Genomic DNA, 26331 nt, shown 5'->3' with positions numbered 1-26331 from the left:
CTACCATATAGTAATAGAAGAAAAATCCCGGATTTTAAAATTACTCATTCTGTAGAGTAACTTGGAATTCAAATGTTTGATCGTGATCATCAACATGGATAAAGAGGCTCAAAAGATTTGGAGTTACTTGTAACTCTAAAGTTTTAGTGCCATCTTCCCTATTTGTTACAGAAATTCCTCCACATGTAGGGTATGTGGAAGGAGTTGGAAATTTATGGTTTAAAGAAACCAAAATTGAACTATAAAACGTAAAACAAGATGGAGGAGTAATAAAAGGACTTCTCAGTTACGGAAATGACTATGAAGTTGAGACTAGAACAAAAGACAACGTATCTGGATATTTAGTAAATATCTGAAAGACTGTCGTATATTAGGGAGAGAGGGGGTGATTTAAACTTTGGAAATCATTGCTATGTTAGATACGACATTTCCTTTTTTTAAAGTGCTTCTAGAAGAGCCTTGGTTATTACTGGTTTGAGATGATTCCTTGTATGAAAACAAGAAGAAAAGCTGATGACTTTCATTAATTCCCTCAATTCCCATTTTCTGTGAAGAACAAACCATGACAAGATATTCATGACATGCATTTTAATTCCACAAACCAGGACTACTTTACATCTGAACTGGAAAATTTTGTTTCCTCTGAAACCACAGTTGTCCTGGATATTCCACAGAAAGAGTGCCGAGTACTTTTTCACCTGAGATACTACAACATTGAACGTTTCTATAGGACTTCTATAGGATATTATTGCAAAATTAACCTGGCAAACAAAAGATCAGTAGGAATTTTTTTAAAATATATTTTATTGATTTTTTTACAGAGAGGAAGAGAGAGGGATAGAGAGTTAGGAACATCAATGAGAGAGAAACATCGATCAGCTGCCTCTTGCACACCCCCTACTGGGGATGTGCCTGCAACCAAGGTACATGCCCTTGACCGGAATCGAACCTGGGACCCTTGAGTCCGCAGGCCAAGGCTCTATCCACTGAGCCAAACCGGTTTTGGCAGATCACTAGAAATTTTTGATTAACACATAGCAAACAACATTCTGCACTGTATTTTTCAAAGTATTTTTCCTGATAAAAACCTCTAAATAACTATATTTGATATAAGATGAGATACATCAAAGTCATGATTGTAAAATGTACATATCTAGTTGGTTGTATAATTATAATCTAAATGTGCTTCTCTTAATGTGCTTCTCATGTCTTCTAATAAAATCAAAGGATCTCACTTTTGTGGCCAATATTCATTTTTCTAGAACTAGGAGCAATTCTAACTTTAATCTGAAAAGGGCAATTTACTAGCTTTTTAAGTTGATGGTGAATCAGTCAGTTAGCAGGGGATATAGACCATGTCCTCTACATATCCCATCCTCATCTTGTACCAACATTAGAGAAGGGGAGGAAATTCCCCTGAAGGAACTTAACATCTTGTGGAGGAAAAATCACACCCATAAAGAGAAACAACTAATGAAAAATCTCCTAACTAGAAACTAATGAATAGATAAAAATACATAAAAAAACTAAGTGTTAAACTGTTACTATCAATTCCACAACTTCAACCCAGTGATCCATTATGACTTCCACCATTTCCTTATTTCTAACATCTTTCTTCAACAGTTAAAAATCTGACTCTCATAATCTACAATAAATGCGTTTATTTATTCAACACTAGTATACATATACAGTACTATCAGTATTGCAAACCCATACCCCTGCAAGAAAGTAAGGTATATGTATAGTATTTTTATCTTTAGTTCTACAGTATGCAGTAATATTTTTTTCAAAAGATAACTAAGTCAGACTCCTTTTCTTCTCCATTACATTGAGTGAGGTTGTCAAACATATGCAATGCTGTTACATTTGTCATTTATCACATTCATTTGTCACAGTCTACATTCCATCCTGGATTACTTCCATGTCTTGGTTGATTAAAAAATACATATACTAACATTCATTCACTCTTTGGGGTGTAGCCTTTAGGATTCAGATATATACATTGTCATGTATTCACCACCGCAATCCAAACAGAAAAGTTTTATCACCCACCTCCAAACATTCCCATCTGCATTTTAGAGTCAACAGAAAAACTGTGGTGGGATTTTCATTGGAGTTACACCATTTTCATATCTTAACAATAGTCTTCAAGTCCATGTGCATATATTTGATATATTTCTCTATTTACTTAGTTCTTTACATAACGCTGATTTCTTTCATCAGCATTTTGTAATGTTCAGCACATATATCCTCCACATATTTTGCTAGGTTTATACTTAAGCATTTTATTCTATGGCAAATTATATGCATATAATTTCTATTTTCAATTGTTTACTGCCATTATATAGAAATATAATTTACTTTTATATGCTGCTCATATATCCTTCAACCTTGATAAACTCATATACTACTCATATACTAGTTCTAGGAGCTTTTTATAGAAAGTTTAGGATTTTCTACTTAACTGTCATGTCGAATCCCAGCCCCTTTCCCAGGGTTAGAGGTGGTGTATGTGTTTCTTTATGCAGCTGCAATGTGTTTTCACCATAGCCCTAAGGATGACAGCATGTGTTGTCTATCTCCCCATAGATTAAAGCTTTTGTTCTATAGGGAATATAGCGGTCTGCACAAATTACTTGCCCCTCCCCCAGGTCTGCACTATAGGAAGCATATTCTTCAAACTCACTCCCATAATTTCTGTGAGCAGCCAGTGAGGTTTGTAGAGTAACAACCTGCAAGAGAACACAGACTCACCCTATAATTGTGACCCCCAGGGACTTCATGCTCTCTCACTAGTGTATACATGACCTCTACCAATTCACTAAACACCTTAACTCAACTCTTCTCATCAGTTTCTAGTTGTCTCTACCACAAGAAGACAATTGACAATATCCCATTTCTTCCTGTAAGCACCTACTCCTTGTTGGACTTTGGGTCACTTTGTTGGCCTACAGCCTCAGCTTCCTAGGGGAGCTTTAAAACACTGAGAATTTACTGTTGGTATGGCTTCTGTTATGCAAAATCAAATTGGTTGCAACAAAACAAAACCATGAAAACCTCAGAACTTATATTATTCATAAATTTCTTCTTTTAAATTTGAGACATATTTTAGGAAACAGTATTTCTTGTGGTGGACAAATATTTATCTTATGTGGTATTTCTGCACTATGTCATACTATTCTCTGTTTCTATATTCACACACATTAGAGTTTTTAACCTTTGCACTGTGCATCAGAACCATCTAAAGAGCCTTTAAAAGTTGCATGTATATAGGCAACATCCCAGGGACTGTTATTTTAAAATTATTATTTATTTTTATTTTTTATTTTTTTGTTAATCATCACCTGAGGATATTTTTCCATTGATTTTTAGAGATAGTGGAAGGGAGGGGGAGAGACAGAGAGAGAGAAACATTTATGTGAGAGAGACGCATTGATTGGTTGCCTCCTGCATGCACTCTGACCAGGGCTCAGGCCAAGGAGGAGCCTATAACCAAGGTACATGCCCTTGACTGGAATTGAACCTGGGACCCTTTGGTCTGCAGGCCAACGCTCTATCCACTGAGCCAATCCAGCTAGGGCCACGGATTGACTTTCAATTGGTCTGGAGTGGAGCATAAGTTATTTTTTTAAATTTTTCCATGTGATTGCAGTGGGCATCCAGATTTGGAAAACCACTGTGGTGGACAAGAAAAGAAATAAGACATCTCTCTGAGTATCAGAAAAGAATTCAAAAGAATTACACAGATCTAACTTAAAGAAGAATTAATGTTTTGAAGAACAAGATCACATAACATTAGCCCTCGAGTGAAACTGCTTGAATTCAATCCCAGCCATAGCCTTTCCTAGGAAAATAAATTAACCTCTCAGCGTTAGGTTTTCTGTTAATAACAATAACAGTTATCTGATTGTGCTGCTTGTTTTGAGGATTAAATAAACAAATATATGTAAAATTCTTAGTCCTTTAATTGGCATACCACATATGTTGGCTATTATTATTAACTAGGAGCCCGTTGCACGAAGTTTCGTGCAATAGACTTTTCCTTCACCTGGCTGCCGGCACCAGTTATCCGCCAGCAGCAGTTTTCCTCTGGCCACCAGCCAATCATAGCGCCTCCTGCCAGCACGATCGGCCACCCCAAGAGGAACTCCGATCGGGAGGCACTCCGATCAGGCGGGTGGCCAGAGGAAAACTGCTGCTGGCAGAAAACTGGTGCCAGCAGCCACGAAATCGGCCACCCTGAGTCCCGCCCCCTCGCCTCCAGCCGGCCCAATCGTGGGCGTAGCGGAGTGATGGTAATTTGCATATTACCATTTTATTAGGTACTAGCGTTCCCATTGCAGGAAAAATCCTGCAATAGGATTTCCTGCTACATTCTACCCCGCCTCCGCTCCTCCCTTGTCACCCGCCCCGCCTTCTCAGCCAGCCCGCCTGCTTTTCCCTTCACCCCCAGCCCCACCTCCGCTCCTCCCTTGTCGCCCGCCCCGCCTTCTCAGCCAGCCCGCCTGCTTTTCCCTTCACCCCCGGCCCCGCCTCCGCTCCTCCCTTCTCCTCCCCCTGGCTTGCTTGCTTCTCCGAAGCTTTACTCCCTTCTGCAGCTCTTGGCTTCTTTCGATGCTGCCTTGATATGCAAATTAGCCTCCATCTTTGTTGGGGTAATTTGCATACTCATCCTGATTGGTTGGTGGGTGTGGCTTGGCTGGTGGGCTGGCTTGGCGTAGCGAAGGTGCGGTCAATTTGCATATTTGTCTATTATTTGATAGGATGATTATTGTTTTAGTCAATGTCCAATTAGAATTGTGGTCTACTATATTGAAGAGATAATTGAATCTATTCTTCATTTAGTCATATTCTAGACATGCTTTCCTTTCACAAATCTGAAAGTTTCTTACTAGTTATTTGGAAATATCTTGAGTTTCCCTCCTTTCAAAAAACTGAATAATATTTGTGAATCTTTTTAAAAGATTTTGAAAGAAACAAAATATTAGAAAAATTCATATGGGATGCTAAATGTCTGGATTAGCCTGAGGGTAACTATAATGCTACAGCCCAAATTATATAAAATTTTAGATAATACATTACAAAGTTAAGAACTTTCCTAAATGAATTCTCTACACAATAACTCTGCACATTATATAATATGATGGTTGGCTGTCTGCCTCATTCCTCAATTTCCTGTTTACAGTGCTATCATAAGCACTGAGACTTCTCAGATCATTTGAAATGGTGGCAGATTGTCCTGTGAGCTTGCCGGATATTATTAGCTAAGCTTTCCTACTGGTAGGGGCACATCACAGCTAAATCATGTTATTCTCTTATTGGACATAAACAGTCTTACAGAACACCAGTATCATACAAGGTCATTCTGCCACTGTGATGAAATGAGACAAAACAAGAACATTTCATAATCTTATCTAAGCATAGACAAAAACAAGCTCATTGTATAAAACACAAAATACCAAACATCTTCCTCTCCTATCGGAGTGACTACTACTTATTTAGCAATTCAGTAATTAGCCTCACTATAGTCCTCTTCCCTCTAGACAAGATTTATTAAATTATTCACTCCTAGGATTACCACTGTCCCTAAGAGCATGCAATCAAGGTGAATACGTTTCCTTAAACCTTTCCCAAATTTACATAGTCAATGCACAAATCCTATAACTGTTACCAGCATTGGGATTCTTCAGTTCCCCAACATAGAAATTGAGAGGAAACCCCAAAGAAGTTTCCAGACAGATTTTATTAAGCTTATGCCTGAGCATAAGGGAGGCAGGACAGAGGAAAGGAGGCCCACTAAACTGGTTCAGGGGCTGGTTCAGCTTGGCTGCTTTGATAAGCTGGGGACTAGGCAGGCTTGCTTGAAAAGACAGGCTTTTTGAAAATGGCTTGTGGAAATTTTCATGTCAGGATAGGAAAAGCAAGCAGTTAGAAGGGAGATTAAACTCTGCATTTTTTTTTTTAAGGAGGGAATAGACATATGGTGACATTCTTGCCACCTGGTCTTAACCTGGCTTCCTAGCCACCTGTATTTTTCCATTCCCAGGCCCAAGTGCCTATACTGTCTCATAATCCTATATAATAAAAGCCAAATATGCAAATTTTCCCTTCAGGTGGTCATCTGACTGAGAGTTCGACCAAGAGTTTGACTGGGAAACTGGGAGTTCAACCACTCGCTATGACATGCACTGACCACCAGGGGGTGGCACGGAACACTGTGGGCATCGGTGACGTGGTGCTGACAACAGGCGGCAGTGGAGGCACTGCCGGCCCCAATGGGCCCCAATGAGAGTGGGCCCATGGCAGGATAGTAGAACAGATGAGCAGGCAGTGCCAGGTCAAGGCGGGTGCAAATGGGGGCCTGATTGCCCCACCTATCACCACGCAGATGGCGACCAGTGGCGGCAGCAGGGGGTGGGGCTGCTGCCAGCTCCGAGGCGCTGAGGGAGCTGGGTGTGCGGGTGGAGCCCGGCCCGATCTGTCACCCCCTGCAGGTGGGATTGTGGAGCAGGTGAGGGGGCAGTGCTAGGCCAAGGTGGGGTGCCAGGTGGGGCTGCGGGGCTGCGAGGCTGGGGGCACGAGCTGGGGCCCAATCTCCATAGGCCACCCTTAGGGACCCCATCCATGCACGAATTCATGCACTGGGCCTCCAGTATCTTTCATAATAAAAGATATTATGTGATCTGTGATCTGTGGCTGGAAGGTAGGTATGAATATAAAAGAGAGAAAAAATGTGGTCTGAGTAGGTATGAATATAAAAGAGAGAAAAAAATGTGGTCTGGCTGTGGGGGAATTTTTACATCCTCCATTTGCCATCACACATGGCTACTGCCTTGATTCATTAAACCACTCTGCTAATCCATTGGAAATGGTTTATCTTTCAGTTATCACATTTGTTTGACTGCTTGGTATTTTTCACAATTTAGTTCTGAGCTTTATACTATTCATGACTTCTACTTATTAACTGACAGTCACCTTCCCAAAGTAAAACATTGATGTAACATTAATATGTCAGATTATACCATTATTGTGTACATTTCAGACTTGCAACACTAATGGTAAATATTTAATGCTAACCACTAAAAGGCTAATTTGGAACTTCTGGAGAAAATATAAAAAGTGCTTTGTAAATAATGACTATTATGTGCTTTAATAAAGTTGAAAATTAGACACATTTGAAACAAGCAATGCATGCAAATGTAAGACCTCAATACCACATTAGTTTTAAGAATAGATACCAAATTAACAGGCCAATACAATCTCCCAAATGTATACTCAATATTGTTTACATGAACAAACTCTTACATAGTAAATTAAATCAGGGGCAACTTTAAATACTACATAATATAAAAGATAAATTTTCCAAACATACTTATAACTCCACTCCATTAAAGAAAATCAAATAAAAAACTTTATTTTTCATTCATAAGAACTACAATTGTTACATCATGAAAAAATATTGAAATAAGCATAAGCTAAAAAGACATTATTTGTAGAACAGAGCTCTTTTGAACAGGCAGTTCAAAATGTTCCCATTTGAAGATTTTTTTTTTAAAGTGTACTCAACTGAAAGTACTTAGTCTTGTCAGAAATTACATTTACATTACAAAATGGTCTGTTGCTGCTCTCAAAATTACCAGGTGATTACAGGATGATAAATTTTTCATTAGCAAGGAAAATGTAGACTTTGAAGCAAAGGGTACAGAGGAATGACATAACTGGTACTTTATCACAGGCATGATCTACTGAAGAAGATACTGTCACTAAGAGGTAAAATGATTCATCAGTGAAAAAATATTAACTATGGTGTTAATGCTAAAGGACATAAGCACATATAATAAAAGAGCTATTGGGAACAGAAGAATGAGTGTATAAGAGCAAATGGACCTCCTGGCAAGCACTAAAAAGGTCCCTAATTTACATGGGACAGCTGTCCACTTATCATAAGAAAATTCCTTTTTGACTTCCACATTTACAAATAAACCCCCACCTGTTATGTGTTTTGTTTTGTTTTTTTCAAACAAAGAATGAGTGGGTTGGTTATTTTTTACCTGTGGCTCCCAGCAACCATCTATATTTAGGAATTGTAACTTTATCAAACTGTGACTGCCTGGCACCACATAAGTATGCTTGGGCTAATTCATAGGAAGTCCAGCGTTAAGATACCTCAGTCTGCTCTGAGGGCTAAATTCAAGTGTGCTGATCAAAAACATGTAACCACTCTGCACTTCAATCAATGCACATGCTGCTGACAGACCAAATGCCCATTTTATCATAGCAGTCACCAGCTCAGCCATCTCTTCTGACTCTCCAAGGGCAACAGAATAAAGTTCTAAAATACTAATTCAAAGTCCCCTGTGGCTGGACCTCTAAGCCAACTGATACCAGCTTTACTACTTGATACTCTCCAACATGCTTTCCTCTATCAAGAGCAAGGCTCCCACATTTGTCACCTCCTTCATAGTTCCATCATTGAAAAGACATTCTAATGAGAGAAATGTATCAGACCTGTCCTAACTCAGGTGGAGGTGCTGATAAAAAGCCTCAACAGATATGGAATATGGAAACAACCCATTTTGCTGACTCCACTGTTGAACTTTCAAAAGTATCTCGGAAATCCATAAACAACTAAAAACTTCTTATTTGTTGCCCCATTAGGGTAATCAAGACAGGTTCTCCACAGGGATGACAGTGCAGGCTGCCAACTGATCAGTTTATCCATAAAATATGAAAGCAAGGCCCCCTGTCTATTCTCTGCAATATTGTCTCATTCACCATTGAAAGATAATTTCACAGGGTACAGAATTCCAGGTGTTTGTGTATTTCACTCCACTCTCCTCATTGCATGTTTGCTGAGAAGTTGGATATACTAGTAATAGTTATCTTTGCTCCTCTGTAGGTAAGGTGGGTGTTTTTTGCTTCCCTTTGGCTTCTTTTTTAAATATTTTTTCTTTATCTTAGATTTCCTGTAGTTTAAATGTAATATGCCTAGGTATAAAGTTTTTCTGACATTTTTTTCCTGATTGGTATTCTCTAAACTTCCTGGATCTGTGGTTTTATGTCTGGCATTAATTGGGGGAAATTCTCAGCCATTATTCTTTCAAAGAAATTATTGTTTAAAGGGGGGATTTTTTGGGAAATGTAGTTGGTGAACAAATAAATTCTGTGAACAACTTTAAAGCACTAATGAAAGCCCTTTTTTGTGATACTATAGTCTGTTTCATATGTTAGTATGCATCAGAATTAAATAAAATACAGATTACTAGGACTCATACCCAGAGTTTCTCAATTTAACAGTTTGGAGTACAACCCTATCCATCTACCCGCCACAATACCACTGCACCAAGTTGTAAGCATTGTCAGACCTTACCAATGAAGTGGCAGTACGTAGAACAAGTGCCAATGTTGAGAGGTTAAAATCTGGGGTAATGAGTATGACTTTTTCTCAGTCCAAGTTAACCTAAGTGAAATATTTCACAGAGCTTCTCCTCAGGGACCTCCATAGTTACCAACCATGAAAACCTGTATTCAGGTACATACTGAAGATGAAAAGTGCCTCCCTCCCACCTCAACCATTCAACCTGACTCCCCATACTTGTACCAGAAGGTACAAATACATGTTCAATTATCTGGAAAAGGATATAAAAAAATGTATAAGACCGCCAAAACCAGTTTGGCTCAGTGGATAGAGCGTCGGCCTGCGGACTGAAAGGTCCCAGGTTCGATTCCGGTCAAGGGCATGTACCTTGGTTGCAGGCACATCCCCAGTAGGGAGTGTGCAGGAGGCAGCTGATCGATGTTTCTCTCTCATTGATGTTTCTAACTCTCTCTCCCTCTCTCTTCCTCTCTGTAAAAAATCAATAAAATATATATTTTTAAAAATGTATAAGATCTGAATGTCTCTTTATTCATTCATTCATTCATTCATTCACTCAGACAATATTTGGTATCTATTATTTTTGAGGCACTGTTCTAGACCCTGAGAATACAGCAGTGAACAATAAAACAGACAACATTGTTCCTGTTCAGAAGCTGACATTCTACTGGAAGAGAAAGACTATATATATTATTATTGGAAAGTGATATTGAGAAAAAAAGAACAAGAAAGAGAAAGAGTGAAGTATGTGCTATTTTAGAGAGGTTATTGGGAAAGTTTCTCAAATAAAGTGAAGTGGGAAAAGAAATCATAAAGAAAACAGTCCCATTTATGACTACATCAAAAAGAATAAAATACCTAGGAATAAATTTAACCAAGAAGGTGAAAGACCTGTAGTTTGAAAATTATGACACTGAAGAAAGAAATTGAAGAGGATACAAATAAATGGAAGAATATACCATGTTTATTGATTAGAAGGACTAATGAAAATGTCCATACTACCCAAAGCAATATACAATTTAATGCATTCTCTATCAAAATTCCAATGGCATTCTTCTAAGAACTAGAACAAAACCCTAAAATTTATATGGAACCACAAAAGACCCAAAAAAAGCCACAGTAATCTTGAGAATAAAGGACAAAAGTGGAGGTATCATGCTGCCTGATTTCAAACTATACTATAAGGCAACAATAATCAAAACAGTATGACACAGGCACAAAAACAGACACATAGATCAATGGAATGGAATAAAATCCAGAAATAAAAATTTGTTTATGTGGTCAATTAATAATCAACAAAGGAGGCAAGAATAAACAGTGGGGAAATGACAGTTTCTTCAATGAGTAGTGCAGGGAAAACTGCACAGATACATTCATAAAAATAAAACTGAACTACTTTTTTATACCATGGACAATAAACTGCAAATGAATTAAAAACTTAAACATAACACATGAAACTATAAATTTCCCAGATGAAAACAGTCAGTAAACACTTTGACACCAGTCTTAGCAATATCTTCTTCAATATGTCTCCTTGGCCAAGAGAAAAATAAACAAATGGAACTACAAAAACCTAAAAAGTTTCTGCACAGCAAAGGAAACCATCAGCAAAATGAAAAAAACAACCTACTGAATGGGAGAAGATATTCACGAATGATATACCCAATAACACGATAATATCTAAAACATATAAGGAACTCATACAACTCAACATCAAACAAACCAAACAATCCAATTTAAAAATGTACAAAGGAGCTGAATAGATACTTCTCCAAAGAAGATATACAAATGGCCAACAGACATATGAAAGGATACTCAACATCATTAATCATCAAGAAACTGCAAATCAAAACCACAATGTGATAACATGTCAGAATGGTTATCATCAAAAAGTCAACAAACAATTAGTGCTGGTGAGGATGTGGAGAAAAGGTAATCCTTCGTATGTGTATTGTTTGTAGGATTGTAAATTGGTGCAGCTACTATGAAAAACAGTAAGGAGACTCCTTAAAATTTAAAAATGGCACTGCCTTATGACCTGACCCAGTGATATTCTGGGAATATATTCTTAGGAACCTGAAACACTGATTCAAAGGCATATATGCACCCCTATGATCATAGCAGCATTATTTACAATAGCCAAGGAAACAGCCCAAGTGCCCAGCAGTAGATGATGTATCCGGTTTTTTATAGTTTTTAATGAGCCAAATACATTTTTATAAGATATGAATCTTATTAAATTATAGTTTCAAGTCAAACTGTTTGATGTTATCAGCACCTTAATTAGAAGGTAATACAATATTCTATACTTACTGTTCTCTAATAACAATATATCAATATATATCTTTCAAACTTGATGTCACATGTTTGCTTCACTAATGGTTTTGAGTTCAGAGCAACTGTAATTCAAAGTCTCATTTTAAATCATACTCTTAACCTTTTCTTACTTCTAAAGTTTAGATTAAACTCCAAGGGTTCAGTATAAAATATAAACTTAATTAATGTATGTTAAAACGCAATCCATTCTCAATATAGCCAGGTTGTACGTGCTTGGAACAGGGGTGCTGAATTGAAGTGAAAGAAACAACCAACATGAATACTGTCCTCCTCAATCAACCAATGCTTATCCTATCTAATAAAAAGGGAATATGCTAATTGACCCTCATGCCATTGCAAAGATGGCGGCGCCCATAGCCAATAAGGAGGGAATAGCTAATTGACTGCACCGCCCTCAAAGATGGCGGCACCCACAGCCAATAAGGAGGGAATATGCTAATTGACTGTCCTGCCCTCAAAAATGGTGGCACCCACAGCCAATAAGGAGGGAATATGCTAATTGACCACCACACCCTCAAAGATGGCAGCGCCCACAGCCACAAGATGGCGGCGCCCAGTCCCCTTAGCCCCGCTGAGGCGGCAGGCACGTGCCAAGTCTGGGCCTGCCCCCAGGCTGGCCCAAGGCCCAGGCAAGCCTCAGATGGTGGCTGCCCAGCCACCCAGGGCTGCCCGAGGCTCAGGTAACCAGGGATGGCCAAGTCTTGTGCTGCCGGCAGTGGCAGCAGCAGAGGTGTGATGGGGGCTTCGCCTTCCCCTGATCACCAGGTTGTCTCCCGCCCCTGAGGGCTCCCGGACTGTGAGAGGGGGCAGGCCTGGCTGAGGGACCCCCCTCCAGTGCATGAATTTTCATGCACCGGGCCTCTAGTGACAAATAAAAAAAAAATTCACTATTATACTAGAAAATTGAATCTTTTTCAAAGAGTTTAATGCTCTTGGGGTAGAAACTTAATAGAGCTTCATTACTCCTAATGGAAGAGCCTGCCTGAACACTGGAACAGGTCTGTCTATAAACACAACTCTTTTCTCAGTATATGGAGTGGGGCAAGAGTAGATTTACAGTTGTTCATATAGAAAATAATACCTGCAATACAAGAAGAAACTCTGTGTTTTGAGTACTCACAACTATAAACTTTTGCCCCTCTCTATATGTAATTAATATGACCTACCCTTCCTCCTAAATTCATGAAGCATTAATTGCACTTAGTGATTCCCAATGTGACTGTCACAACAAAATATAAGTTACTGTCTAGTCAATTTTCACTTGATCTCAACTAATTATATACAACATTTGAGCAGTGTCACCTATATTTAATACTCTATAGAGCTGCAAATTTCATCAATTACATTAAGGCTATATCTTTCATATTGGAGCATCTATACATATTTTTTATCAATTATTCTTCAAAATAAATTGGAGAAGCATCTTATTATTTTTATTTTACATGTAAGGAAAGTGATCTTGAAGATGTTAAGGAATACTATTTTTGCAAAACAGAGCACAAATGCTGCAGTCAAGTATAAAATCTACGAATTTTGAGACCAATTCTGCAGCTCCTTCTACACTGTCAGACTACAACTTATAATGATTTATTTAAAGAAAAAAAAAATTCTTACCTTTTTTACAGTTTTTCCATACAATATGTCGGGCATTCTCATAATTTGTGTTCAACCAACTAAGCAGAATTCTTTCAGAATCAGAATATACATTGCTTTCTACAAAACAAGGATTGACTTTTGGTGATTTCCGCATATTTATGGGAGGCAAGTCATCTATGGAATGTGGTACAATGTGGGATAATATCAGAACCTAAAATTGAATAAAAGAGAGGAAAAAAAATTATACTAGACCTGAATGGCAAAATAAAAATCTGAAGAGTAGATAAAAGAATGACAGATAGAAAAATAAGGCCATCAGTATTTTCTGCTTAGCTACATTCACTCAAGAGTGAAAGAATAGTTAAGATAACCTCTAGTGCCCATTTTAAATTCCCAACTTTTTGCCTTTATAGCATCTAGTCTATAAGATACCATGCTATGTAATTTACAAGAAGCAGCTTATTATCTAAGGATTCTGGTCACCAATTTTCGAGTGTGTGTGTGTGGAAGGTGGAGGGTAGAATCCCCATCCCCACACAACCAATTATCAAACACCAGCAGAACCTCCAACAATTTAACTCAATTCTGACACTATATATCCAGAGATGGTATCAGATTACACAGGTTGAAGGTTCAGCCATACAAGGCTACTATTTCAGTTGCCAATCAAAAGCCCAGGTTGTCAGTATACTCTCTTACCCACCAACTATCCATTGGAGGTTCCAATGACCCCCTCCTTGGCAACTAAATTCAGACACCAGTCTCAAGTTCAGCTTGTTACCTATACTTTTGACCAACTAGCTATAAATCAGAAGTTTTGATGACCTCTTGTTGGTTTTCATCAGCCCTCTGCCATTCCAGAGCTGAGGATAAAACATAAAGTTCTAACCTTTTAATCACATTGTTGATTCCTCTGATAATCAGCCCCTATAGTAAGGTCCTTTCAAAAAGCCACATAATTAACATAACAAAAAGACACCCTGTTTCACTCTTACCACTTAGAAATTCCAAAAGGTTTAAGAAGCTCTGTGCAAGGCCCCAGCCAGTTTGGTTCAGTGGATAGAGCTTTGACCTGTGGACTAAAGGGTTGTGGGTTCAATTCCGCTCAAGGACACATGCCTGGGTTGGGAGCTCAAGCCCAGTAAGGGAGCATTAAGGAGGCAGCCAATCAATGATTATTATCATTGATGTTTCTATCTCTCTCTCCCCTCTCCCTTCCTCTCTAAAATCAATAAAAATATATTTTTAAAAAAGCTCTGTGCCAGAAATGAGAATGAACACCAAATATATATTTATCATTATAAATCATAATAACACAGTACATACCTACATATAGTGAGTGTTATCCAATCATTATCATATGCACTACCAGTTCCATATTAATTTTGCTATTATATCTGGCTTATTCATTTTCAATGACAGATTTTTTTAAGTTATGGATTATTTTAATCTACACTGAGTGGCCAGATTATTATATCTATTAGAGGCCTGGTGCATGAATTCATGCATGGGCAGTTGGCCGGCCTGCCTGCTGGTAGAACTCCTGGTCGAGGGGACAATTTGCATATTAGCCTTTTATTATATAGGATATACACTGAGTGGCCAGATTATTATGCATTCAGAGACCACTCAGTGTATTTTTCCAATTGGCATAGAAAACATAATTTAAGTAGTAATCAGCAAAACTCAGACTAGATTTAATTTTTAGAAGTTTACATTTCCATTGATCAGATTAAGTGGAAGGATATAACTAATAAACATTGTTCAAATATACCATAAATGTTTATCACCATAACAAAACTTCTTACAGTCATTTATGTCTAAATATTATCAACACCACCAATTTTTTGTAAAGAGAATCTAATTTAATCCCACAGGGTAAGAATTATAGAAAAGAAAAAAAAGGAAAAGAGAGACAACAAAACTGAAAAGAAACATTCATGCATATTCATCAACAGCCCCTATTAAAGAGGACCACAAGGAAACTGATTTTGGGGTGAAGATACAAGCTTCAGTTAAGACAGGAGGTGGAGAGAAAGCTCCAGGAAGAGACTAAGGCCACAGGGGAGTTTTCTGGTAGTAAAAGATATAACATTAATCTGAATGCCCATCATAGACAAGTAGATAAAAAAGCTGTGGTACATAAATACAATAAAATACTTCTCAGCCATAAAGAAGAATGAAATCGTACAGTTAGACCCCCAGAATGTTGTATCTCCCAGAGCAAAGATGATGGGCCAGGTATAGAAACTCACTAGGGCAGAAAGCCCCAGATGCCTAGTAAGGGGCAAAACTGGGAAAACAAGAACTTCACCCCCAGGGTGACCTTTCCTCCCCTAGCATATCACTGGTCATGTGGTTTAGACCCCCCTGACCTTTTCCTCCATAAGATAGCATCTAGGTCTCAGTTATATTCCAGCTCCATGCCCAGAAAATCAGCAAAACTAGACAAGTGATGTAACTGCCTCAGAACCAGCTACATTGACTAATGACCCCCTGCCCTGGCACTAACCAATCAGTGGAGACCATGACCCTGAAAGAGCACACCTGACAAGCTGATGAATATTCTATTGGACCCTCCCCTGGGAGTTCTCCCTTAAGACCTCCCCAAATATTTCTACCTGCAAGAAAGATAAATATGCTCAGGACAAAGGACCCAGTGTGTATTTGCCCTCCAAGGAGCATGCCCATGCCATTACCTGACTGGCACGTATCCCCCAACCTCTAAGGGACCCCATGAGACTTGCAACCAGGGGAACAATGGGCAGTGGAAGCTTGTCTTGGGCTTACCCCCTGAACCTGTCTCCAAGGCCCCCTTTTCTCTGACTTCTTAGTGAGCCAAAGCAGCCCAGCCTCGGCTTTCCTGTTGCTTCTTCTATGCCCTTCCTTGTTTAATTGGCCCAAGTATATTTTGGCTGCCATCATTAACCCAATGTCCCCTTAGCTCGGTGCTGTGCAGTCCTTCCCTTGGGATATCTCATCCCCCCAATCCCTTTCCTTAAATAAATTCAATTTTCTTTAATCAATGTCTGAGATAGTTATTTAGCCTGCCTGCATATCACCATGTTCACCTTTCACTTACCATTTGCAACAGCATTTACTAGTATATATCTAGAGGGTATTAAGCTAAGTGAAATAAGTCTGTCAGAGAAAGATAAATACCATATAATATCCTTTATATGTGGAATTTAAAGAATAAAATAAGTGAACAAACAAAAGAGATTCATAGATACAGAGAGCAGACTGATGGCTGTCAGAGGGGAGGGCATTGGGGGACTGGGTAAAAAAGGTGAAGGGATTGAGAAGTACATATTGGTAGTTACAAAATAGTCATGGGGATATAAAGTACAGCATAGGAAATATAGTCAATAATATTATAATACTATGTATGGTGTCAGGCGCAGTGGTGTGAGGCGGGGTGCCTCCACTATTTCAATCCCACACTGGGCCTCTAGTTTAAAGATGAAGTTTGCAGGCCCAGAATTCTGTTTTCCCTTGTCTTCTCACTCCCACTATTCATGGCTCCTGGCTTCTCTTTTTTTCTTTTGTTAATCCTCACCTGAGGATATTTTTTTGCCATTGATTTTTAGAGAGAGTAGAAGGGCGGGGTGGTGACACAGAGAGAGAAACATCAGTGTGAGAGACAAATGGACTGGTTGCCTCCCACATGCACCCCAACTGGGGCAACCAAGGAAATGAACCCATGACCCTCCAGTCCGTGGGCTTATGCTCTATCCACTGAGCCAAACCGGCTAAGGTGGCTCCTGGCTTCTTAACCATCTTTACCAACCCTCCCTCCTTTTCAGCCTATATGATAGTTTTTCTCAGAACTTCAAAGAGCAAAGTGATGATATCTTAATGAGAACAGTGCAGTGTCCTACCACATATCCAATAGCTCTTGCATCTGCACTCACTTTTCTTCCTTCTCTCTAGCTGCAATGGCTGAGCAATCCTTTATCCCTTCTCTTGTACTAGATGCCAGGCCTTCTCATCTTCTTAGGAATAGTACTGCATCAGTTGTCTTTTTTACCTTTTGGATCTTTAACTTTTCCCTCCTGACCAGTTATTTTTCAGCAATATCAAAACATGCTCACTAGGCATCCTTCCAGGAACCAAGAGGTCACCAGTTGAATTACAGGTCACCACTTTCTTTCATTCCTTTAGCTCCTTAAACCAAGGCCCACCTAGTGACCTTCCCCGACTCATCATTATCATCTCAAGAAACCTCTCAATTTTACCTGATACTATTAACCATGTCATTCCTCAAAGGCTCTCTTTCCTCCTTGTTCATAATATAAAATGTCACTGTAATCTTTCTGCCTATTTGAAGCTCATTTGTAGGATTCTCTTCCTTTTCCTATTTAAATATTTGGTTTTGTCAATATTGGGTTTCTGACCTATGTGATTTTTTCACTCTATAGCTTTTTTCTCCCTATTTTATTCCCTAAAAAACACTAAATGTGCATTAGGAAACCACATAGACCACCACTAATAAAGAGAATAAAATGTCATCATATACTTTGTTCATATTTATCACACACATGCAAAGAGTTATTCTTATGTTCCCTATGCATGGTTATATCCAATCAAAACATGCAATATTTGTTATAATCTGTGAGAATAATTGTGTTTCCACATTGATGTCACTGACATTATGGGACATACTGCAAAGCCATTTAATTAAAGAGTTTTGCCAATTCTGCTTCACTCCAATCATATTTTATTGCTTTTAAATATTCCTCAGAAATATGATCCCTTGTACCATTTTTGTTTGTTTTCTACATGGGCATGCAATTCTGAATAATGCATAGTTAGAACTGATGTCTCGCTGACCTTTAGCAACAAATACTCCAATTTTATTATAGAGAGAACTGAAGTGGTTCAGGAAAAATGTGTTTAATTAACCAGAAAGATCACTGCTCTTTGTTTAAAAATTTCAAAATATCTGACAGAATTGTGCCACTGTTCTAAAAAAACATACAAGAAAACTTTATGATAGACAGAATACTGTGAACAAATGAATAAATAGTTCATTAAAATTATTCAGATACTTATTTCTTATCATCTTTTTCTTTTCCAGGTTCTTCTGTAAAAATATCACATTCACTTGTTTCAGTATATACAGATTCATCCTTTATATCCACATAAGATCCCTATTTATAATTTACACTTAGAACAGCATTCTGAGTTTGAATGTTTCTGTTACTGTCTTTCACCACTCATGCTTCAATGACCCACTTTTTAGCCATTTTTGTGAATTGGGAATATAATGCAAGGAAAGAGCAACAATTAATTATGCAAATTTAACAAGCAAAAATAACCTAATGACACAAAATTAAATTGAATGAGACAAGCTATATTCTGTTATCTAAACAATTAGCTAAGAAGAACTGACAAAGGCAGTCTTGAATTGCATGCATGACCTCTGAGAATTCAATAATGAGAACCCAAAGGGATTTGTGTGAAAATCACAATCTTTCATTTCTAATTTGAGAATTCATTTCAACAACATTGCTTGCTTTTTCATGTGAAATTGCCAATCCATTTCTGATTTAATGGAGCACCTAGAGCTACCCACACTTTAGCCACAATACATGAAGCCACAGCTCTGTAGATCATCTAACTGGGCAGTCTTATCCACTCCTATGACTTTATCATGGCATTAGTAAAGAATTCCAAATGTGTGTTGCCACCCAGGTCCCTTTCCTGACTCAAGGATATGCCCACCAGTAATCATACCAGGCACTGTAATATAGCAAAACTAAAATTAATTTATCATGTTCTCTTACTCAGTTCCACCCTCTGCCCCTAATAAAAATGCTATTATCCCTTGTCTTCTATTTCAATGACTGGGATCAAATTTTACTCAGTCACCCAACAAGAAACCCACTATCATCTTTTACCTCTCTGTCTCTTTTACCCCCTCCCCAACCAAGATCAAGTCATTCACCAAGCCTGAGTTCTACTCCTATTATTTATGAATGCTGTCCATTCCTCATCTTTCCTACCACCAGCATTCCTAGCACCACACATTAAAATGCATTCCCAAACAGTTTCTATAATGTACCATAGTGATTTCTGTAAAATGCAAACCTGGTTATGTCAAGCTCATGTTTACAACCCTTCAATACCTCTGTACTGATCTTGTGCTAAAGTCTATGAAGTCCAGATCCCTTAGTTTGGCTTATGAAGTCATCCAATTTTTGTCTGGGATCACAGTCCACTGCTCTTACCCACCCCTCCCTTCCCCCTGTCCCAAATACTGTGTTTATTCCTCAAAATGTACCATGTTCCATCTAACCTCAGGCATTTCCATATTGAATTTTCCTTATCTTGAAAAATGCTATCTGCTGCCCCGCCCCCCCCCCCATCACTTTCCTCCAATAAAACTCATCTACTGCCTCCTTCACACAAACCGTACTCTCTTTCTCAACTATGCCCCACTTTGCCTGGCAAACACCTATCATTTCTCAGGACTCAGTTTATTTTATTTATTTATTTATTTATTTATTTATTTATTTATTTACCTACCTACCTACCTATTTATTTATTGTTAATCCTCACCCGAGGACATTTTTCCATTGATTTCTTTTTTTTTTAGAGAGTGGAAGGGAGGGGGAGAGACAGAGTCACATCAATTGGTTGCCTCCTGCACATGCCCCTACTGGGGGCAGGGAATCAAGCCTGCAACTGAGGTACATGCCCTTGACTGGAATTGAACTTGAGACCCTTCAGTCCATAAGCTGGTGCTCTAACCACTGAGCAACCAGCTAGGGCACATTTCTCAGGACTCAGTTTAAATTGATCTTCTTCCTGGAAACTTTCCCCGAACCAGAAAAGTCAGGATCCTCTCTATGGGCACTCATCCTTAGTTATTTGGGCTTGCCTTGTCATAGCATTTGTCATGCTTCCTTGTAATTATATATACTTACTTGCTAATATATTCCAAGACACAAAATTATTGAGGATATAGAATATATCAAGTTTACTCTTATCCCCATAGAGCCTGAAACATAATAGTGGTTGAATAAATTCATTAAACAAATATTTGCTGAGCTTCTACTATGTAGGTGACACACTATTAAGTTTACAAGTGAAATTTGGTTTCTAAATACAGATTCATAGATGGGGACGACAGATTAAATGAACTAAGCATATATATGAATGCTGCATAAATGAATAAATAATAAGTGTGTGAATCAAGTCCATAAAGCAAGATTAGGACTAGTTTGTCCCTAAATTAGAGCATGTGCTAATCTTCTGTTTTGGAGTTATTCCTCTTTATCACTGGGCAAAATGACAGATCATGCAGACTGGAGTTAATAAAAGAAGAAAATGTATTTTCCCAATTATAAGTTTGGCTGAGAGTCACAAACATCCTAGAGGATGTTTACATTCATTCTTCTCAGAATTAATCAAGAAAAAATAGGATTTCTTCTCTTGACATACAGCAAGGAAGACAGGGCAGGTTGAGGTGGAAAGAAGAGAAGAGGAGTAAGTGGGAATATGTAACAGAAGGAACTTTCCAGAAGGTAGGCCTAGGTAACTGGCTGCCATGAAGGTTTTAGACTGCCAGAGAGCAGCAGAGAACTGTCTGGGCCCCAGCAGAGAGCAAGGAATAAATAAAATTTTCTTATATCAGATGGTTTTATAAGGCCAAAAGCAGATCTTGGAAGGAAGTAGGTATACTTATAAACCCTAGTTTCCTCTTCTCTAAACTGGGGTTTGTTGGTTGTGAAGATTAAACAAGATCACATTTAAAAAGCAATTTGTGACATATAATGCCATTTAGCTTTTAATTCTGTCCTTTCCTTTGAGTGACTAACTGCTGCTTTTATTTAATTTAACTTTTTTGTTTTAATTCCCTATCTTATAGCTCACCCTATTCATAAGTGAGGATAGAACAGAAGCCTCCATAGGCTTTAGTGAGCAAAATGTATAGTGCCATATTTCCTTGGGACACTAGAAAATGATTCCAGGACTGAAACCAGTGCTGTTTAAGCAATAAAAATACAGTAGTGGAGGCACAATTTATACGTTAATTTACCTACACATGCACCTTAGCATGAAGTTAATTGGAGAATCTCATCAACACCTGATCTTGCCTACAGTTATATGATTCCCAGTGAATATCTCCACATAACTTTACAAGAGAATATTATACATTACAGGTGGAGACCATAATTTTCACCAATATCCACTTTTTAATCCTTAATTTTAATATTGGAAAATGCCTGTAGCTACCAATTTTAGAGACTATACTTCTCAACTTCCCTTAAAGCTAGATGCTGTCACATGACTAAATTCATCCCAATGGAATGTGAAAGGGAAATGATGCATTTTCCAGAAAATATCCTTAAAAGGAACTTACTTGTCTTCTATTCCTTTATCTGTTCTTCCTTATTCTGAGAAATTGACCCAGGATGAAAGCCCAGTACTGAGGATAGAAGAGACACCCCTCTGCCTCTAGACCACTTACTTCTCCACGGTTCCATGAGAAAGACAAATAAAATTATATCTTATTTGAGCCACTAAGTTTTTAAATCTTTTATAGCAATATTGCCTAAACCTGAACTAATACACTATCTATGTAAATTTAACCAAAAAACCCTAGTAATGAACAGGAAGAGAAATGATACCTTGTATATCTGAAGGAGTACATCTGTCCATGCCCGTTGACTCCAGGCTTCAAACTCAGTCATATTTATGATAACATATCGCTTTTCCTTAGGTAAAGAGGAACATGCTGGCTTTTCCTTAGGTAAAGAGGAACATTCTGGGTTTTCCTTAGGTAAAGAGGAACATTCTGGGTTTTCCTTAGGTAAAGAGGAACATTCTGGGTTTTCCTTAGGTAAAGAGGAACATGCTGGGTTTTCCTTAGGTAAAGAGGAACATTCTGGCTTTTCCTTAGGTAAAGAGGAACATGCTGGCTTTTCCTTAGGCAAAGAAGAACATGCTGACAAGGATTTAGCCTTTAAAAAAAAAATCACAACAATAATTAAAATGCAAGGCAAATGTAAGTTCAAAATTTTAACTATTGAGCATATATATTTTTTCTTTTAATAAAACCTTTACATGTCCCTTTCATACATCAGTCAAGATCTCTTGTCCTAGCTGGTTTTGCTCAGTGGATAGAGCATCAACCTACAGACAGAAGGATCCCAGGTTCGATTCCAGTCAAGGGCACATGCCCGGGTTGCAGGCTCGATCCACAGTAGAGAGCATGCAGGAGGCAGCCAATCAATGATTCTCTCTTATCATTGATGTTTCTATCTCTCTCTCTGCCTCTCCCTTCCTCTCTGAAATCAATAAAAATAGATTAAAAAATATATATATATACATACATATATAACATATATATATGTATGTATATATATGTGTGTGTGTGTGTGTGTGTGTGTGTGTGTGTGTGTGTGTGTGTATATATATATATATATATATATATTAATTCCCCTTGCACCAGTCATAGAAACAATCAACACAGGTAACTTTCTGGAACTCATAGCCCTTTATTGAGGCCATAGATTTACTAGTATTCATTCAGTGGAGCTCATTCTTCGAGGCACAAGAGATGACCCCAGGAAAAACACCTTGGCTAGATCTAGGGCAAAAATAGCAGAATGAAATGCAAAGTTATTCTGAACTCAGAGCCCCTAGGAGCCACACTCTTACACTCTTTAAATTAAGCCACAGAGACTCAGGAAAGTGGCAAAGAAAAGACCCCTGGCTCTACTACTAATGTCATGTGGTGACTATAGTAACAGTACCACAACTAGAGTTGCCTCAAAGCCTGCAGACATCTCAGAACAATACTCCTTCTCAATAGATTTCCATAAAATGAATTGCATAATTCAAAAAAACTATGCATATCTTATTTAAATTCACCCTATCCTCCTGTAAAATTAAAAAAAGGGAAGTGACAAGTGGTGGAGAAGTTAAACCAGTATTTTGTCGGGGGGAAGATATATAATCTAAAAATTCATTTTAAGAAAAAAATTTACATAAGCACACTCCATTCTTCGTTTCTAAATCCCTTAAAGGAAGCAATTATTTATAGATTTAAGAAAACCATGTGATCATTTATGCCAAGGCTCTACAGAGATTTTTAGACAAATACAAAAAATATATATATACTAGTATATGTCACCCACAGAGGCATAATCCTTAGGATATTTCATAAATAAATATTTAAGGATTCTGAAATAAAACTTTCAAGCAAATACCCAAAACCAGTAAATTCAATATCTGAGCAGTTGTTCCAAGAAATTATATTCACTTACTCTCATTTCAACCCACTTCTTGTAATCTTCTGGTTCAAACAGATATTCTGGCTGTATATAAGAAACATATGCTCCTCGATCTCTAAAATTAAAAAAGGAAAAATCCAAATTATTTTAGTATAATACTCACAATTTGTATATCACTTGCATTTCAACTTGGAATATATCATTTCAATGTCATATAGTTTGTTTATTAAATTTTAATTTTTAACAATTATGTAATTACTTTAAAAATTTTCCCTTAACAATAAAATGTGCATATGATGTTTCCTTTATAGAGCTGATTAATGAGAAAGATCTTACTAAGTGCCTTTAATCATTCATGTCAATCCTTATATGTTAACGGGATATAGAGAGTCCTGATTTAGCCCCTATTATCAAAGCAGTAACCAATTAAAAAAATCACATTTTATTTACATTGAAATAAACTATACAAAGTTGACTTTCTTCATCAAAAATAAAGCAACTATTTTCTATACTAGAGGCCCAGTGTATGAAAATTCATGCACTGGAGGGGGGGTCCCTCAACCCGGCCTGCCCCCTCTCACAGTCCGGGAGCCCTCAGGGGCGGGAGGTGACCTGGCAATCAGGGGAAGGCGATGCCCCATCACACCTCTGCTGCTGCCACTGCCGGCAGTACAAGCCTTAGCCCTGGGTGGCTGGGGTGCTGAGGAGACTGACAGGGCTGCGGGGACTGGGCACCACCATCTTGTGGCTGTGGGCTCCACCATCTTTGAGGGCAGGGCAGTCAATTGGCATATCCCTCCTTATTGGCTGTGGTGCCACCATCTTTGCAATGGTGTGAGGGTCAATTAGCATATTCCCTCTTTATTAGATAGGATTATTCCTAGATAACCAATAACTGATAAACACATTTTTGTAGGCTTTCCAGATTTTGCTTTAAATCATAATTAGGCAGTAGATATAGTCATGGAAAAAGACATAACATTATAAAATTTTAAAATGTTTACTTTTTGGTTACCATTGGAAAATTAAGGTTTCTAAGAGTTAAAATTTCTAATTAAATGGAAAATTTGTATGGTTTTGGTAATAGAAGGCATGGGACATAGAAATAAATTTTGAAGAAAAAAGAAAGTGAATTCTAAAGCTAGTTATTTTGACAACTGGAATGGTGAGCTGAGGTGTTTTTCCTGGGGTCGTGTCTTGCGACGCCAAAGAATGAGCTCCACAGACCAGAAGATTTAAGCAAAAGTGTGGAAAATTTATTACAAGCAGATTCAGACTCCCCGCAAGGGGAGGGGCCCAAAGAATGGGTTGCCAGCAAAGCAAGTCCATCTAGGAGTAGATATGTGCTACAAGCCTGCTCCATATCTATCTGTGTCACCACCTGATTGATTCCCTCATTGTTTTTGCCCAGCAACGGACCTGAACTTTCTCTGTTTCTATGTGTATGTACACCTTGCTTATTGTAGGCCCTCCCTTGGTTTCCCATGCTCCCTCTCTGTATCCAAAAACATTTTAATTATTTCAGCATGGTTGGTTTCTGTTATCAGGCTTTCCCACTGGACCCCTGCCCTATCTGCCTACATTTCAAGCTAACTTCTCTCAATTTATGAAAGTTGTAAAAAGGTGAGAGGATTAATTTGAAATGTAGGTAGATAGGGTATGGGAGCAGGGGTCCAGTGGAAAACAAAGGCAGGTGGAAAATGGACAGGGGCAGACACGGCAGTTTGAGCCAGCCTAATCACAGGCACCAACCAAGCAGAAGTAATAAAATGTTTCTAGACTCAAAGCAGGAGGCATGGGGAAACAAGGGAGGGCCTGCAACAATAAGGTGTACTGACACAAAGAAACAGAGAAAGTTCAGCACAGGAACAGAGAAAGAACACATAGAAACAGGGAAAGTTCAGGTCCATTGCTGGGCAAGAACAATTGAGAGAATCAATCAGGTGACGACACAGGTAGACATAGAGCAGGCTTGTAGCAAATATATACCCCTGGGCTACAAGGCTTTAAGGTGCAGCCCATTATGGGGTCCCCTACCCTTGCTGGGAGTCTGAATCTGCTTGTAAGAAATTTTCCACACTTTTGCTGAAATCTTCTGGTCTAAGGAGCTCATTCTTTGGCATCGGGAGACACGACCCTGGGAAAACACCTCAGCTCACCGTTCCAGTTATCAAAGATTTGTGACAGTTGCAGAAAGGTTTGTGAAAGTTATAGAAGGTTTGTAAGGAGAAATTTTAAAAGGAAGTTACATAAATGACACAGGTCAGTAAGTCAGGACAAGCAGAATAGGGAAACTGGGATATAAACAGCAATTTGCAGCCATCTAGCAAATCTAGATGCCAAGCAATCCGCAGCTATCTGGTAAATCCTATGGTCCCTAAACCAAGGACACTTAAGAATAAATTATTTGCACTATTCCTTGCCAGCCAGAGGGTAAATAGCTTAAATCAACCTACTCAGGGAGAGAGACAGCAGAAATCCAATTATGCCATTTGTCAACCATACTCAAGGACAAATGAACTTAAGAGAATAAACCTCATTTTGGTATACTAGACCACAACCCTCTAGACTAATGTCTCTTTCCTTCCACCAGACTATTTGTCATAATTCTTGATGCTCTAGCGTTTCCCTAATAATACTAAAATTTATAAAACAGTTTGTCTCCACCAAGTTACAAGCCCTATTTGTACTCAGAAAACACCACTCCTAGATACCATCACAACCTCCTTTTGTGCCCAGGCCTCATCGTCCCTCTGAAAGAGAGCAAGGATTTTT

At 38.4% G+C, this 26331-nt stretch overlaps 1 protein-coding gene across 1 annotated transcript in view; it reads right to left on the bottom strand.

Moving 5' to 3' along the window:
- The window catches only part of CFAP47 (cilia and flagella associated protein 47), a 502125-nt gene that overhangs the window by 265557 nt on the left and 210237 nt on the right, over positions 1–26331 (bottom strand). The window contains exons 32-34 of the mRNA XM_054720946.1: positions 23590–23671; positions 21949–22035; positions 13328–13520 (exon numbers count right to left, since the gene is read on the bottom strand). Coding sequence (XP_054576921.1) covers positions 13328–13520; positions 21949–22035; positions 23590–23671 — 362 coding nt within the window. The remainder of the gene's footprint in view (positions 1–13327; positions 13521–21948; positions 22036–23589; positions 23672–26331) is intronic.

Source organism: Eptesicus fuscus, chromosome 1, assembly GCF_027574615.1.
Source record: "Eptesicus fuscus isolate TK198812 chromosome 1, DD_ASM_mEF_20220401, whole genome shotgun sequence".
Taxonomy (NCBI): Eukaryota; Metazoa; Chordata; class Mammalia; order Chiroptera; family Vespertilionidae; genus Eptesicus; species Eptesicus fuscus.
The sequence above is the reverse complement of the archived record's forward strand: the minus strand, read 5'-3'. Positions and strand labels throughout refer to the sequence as shown.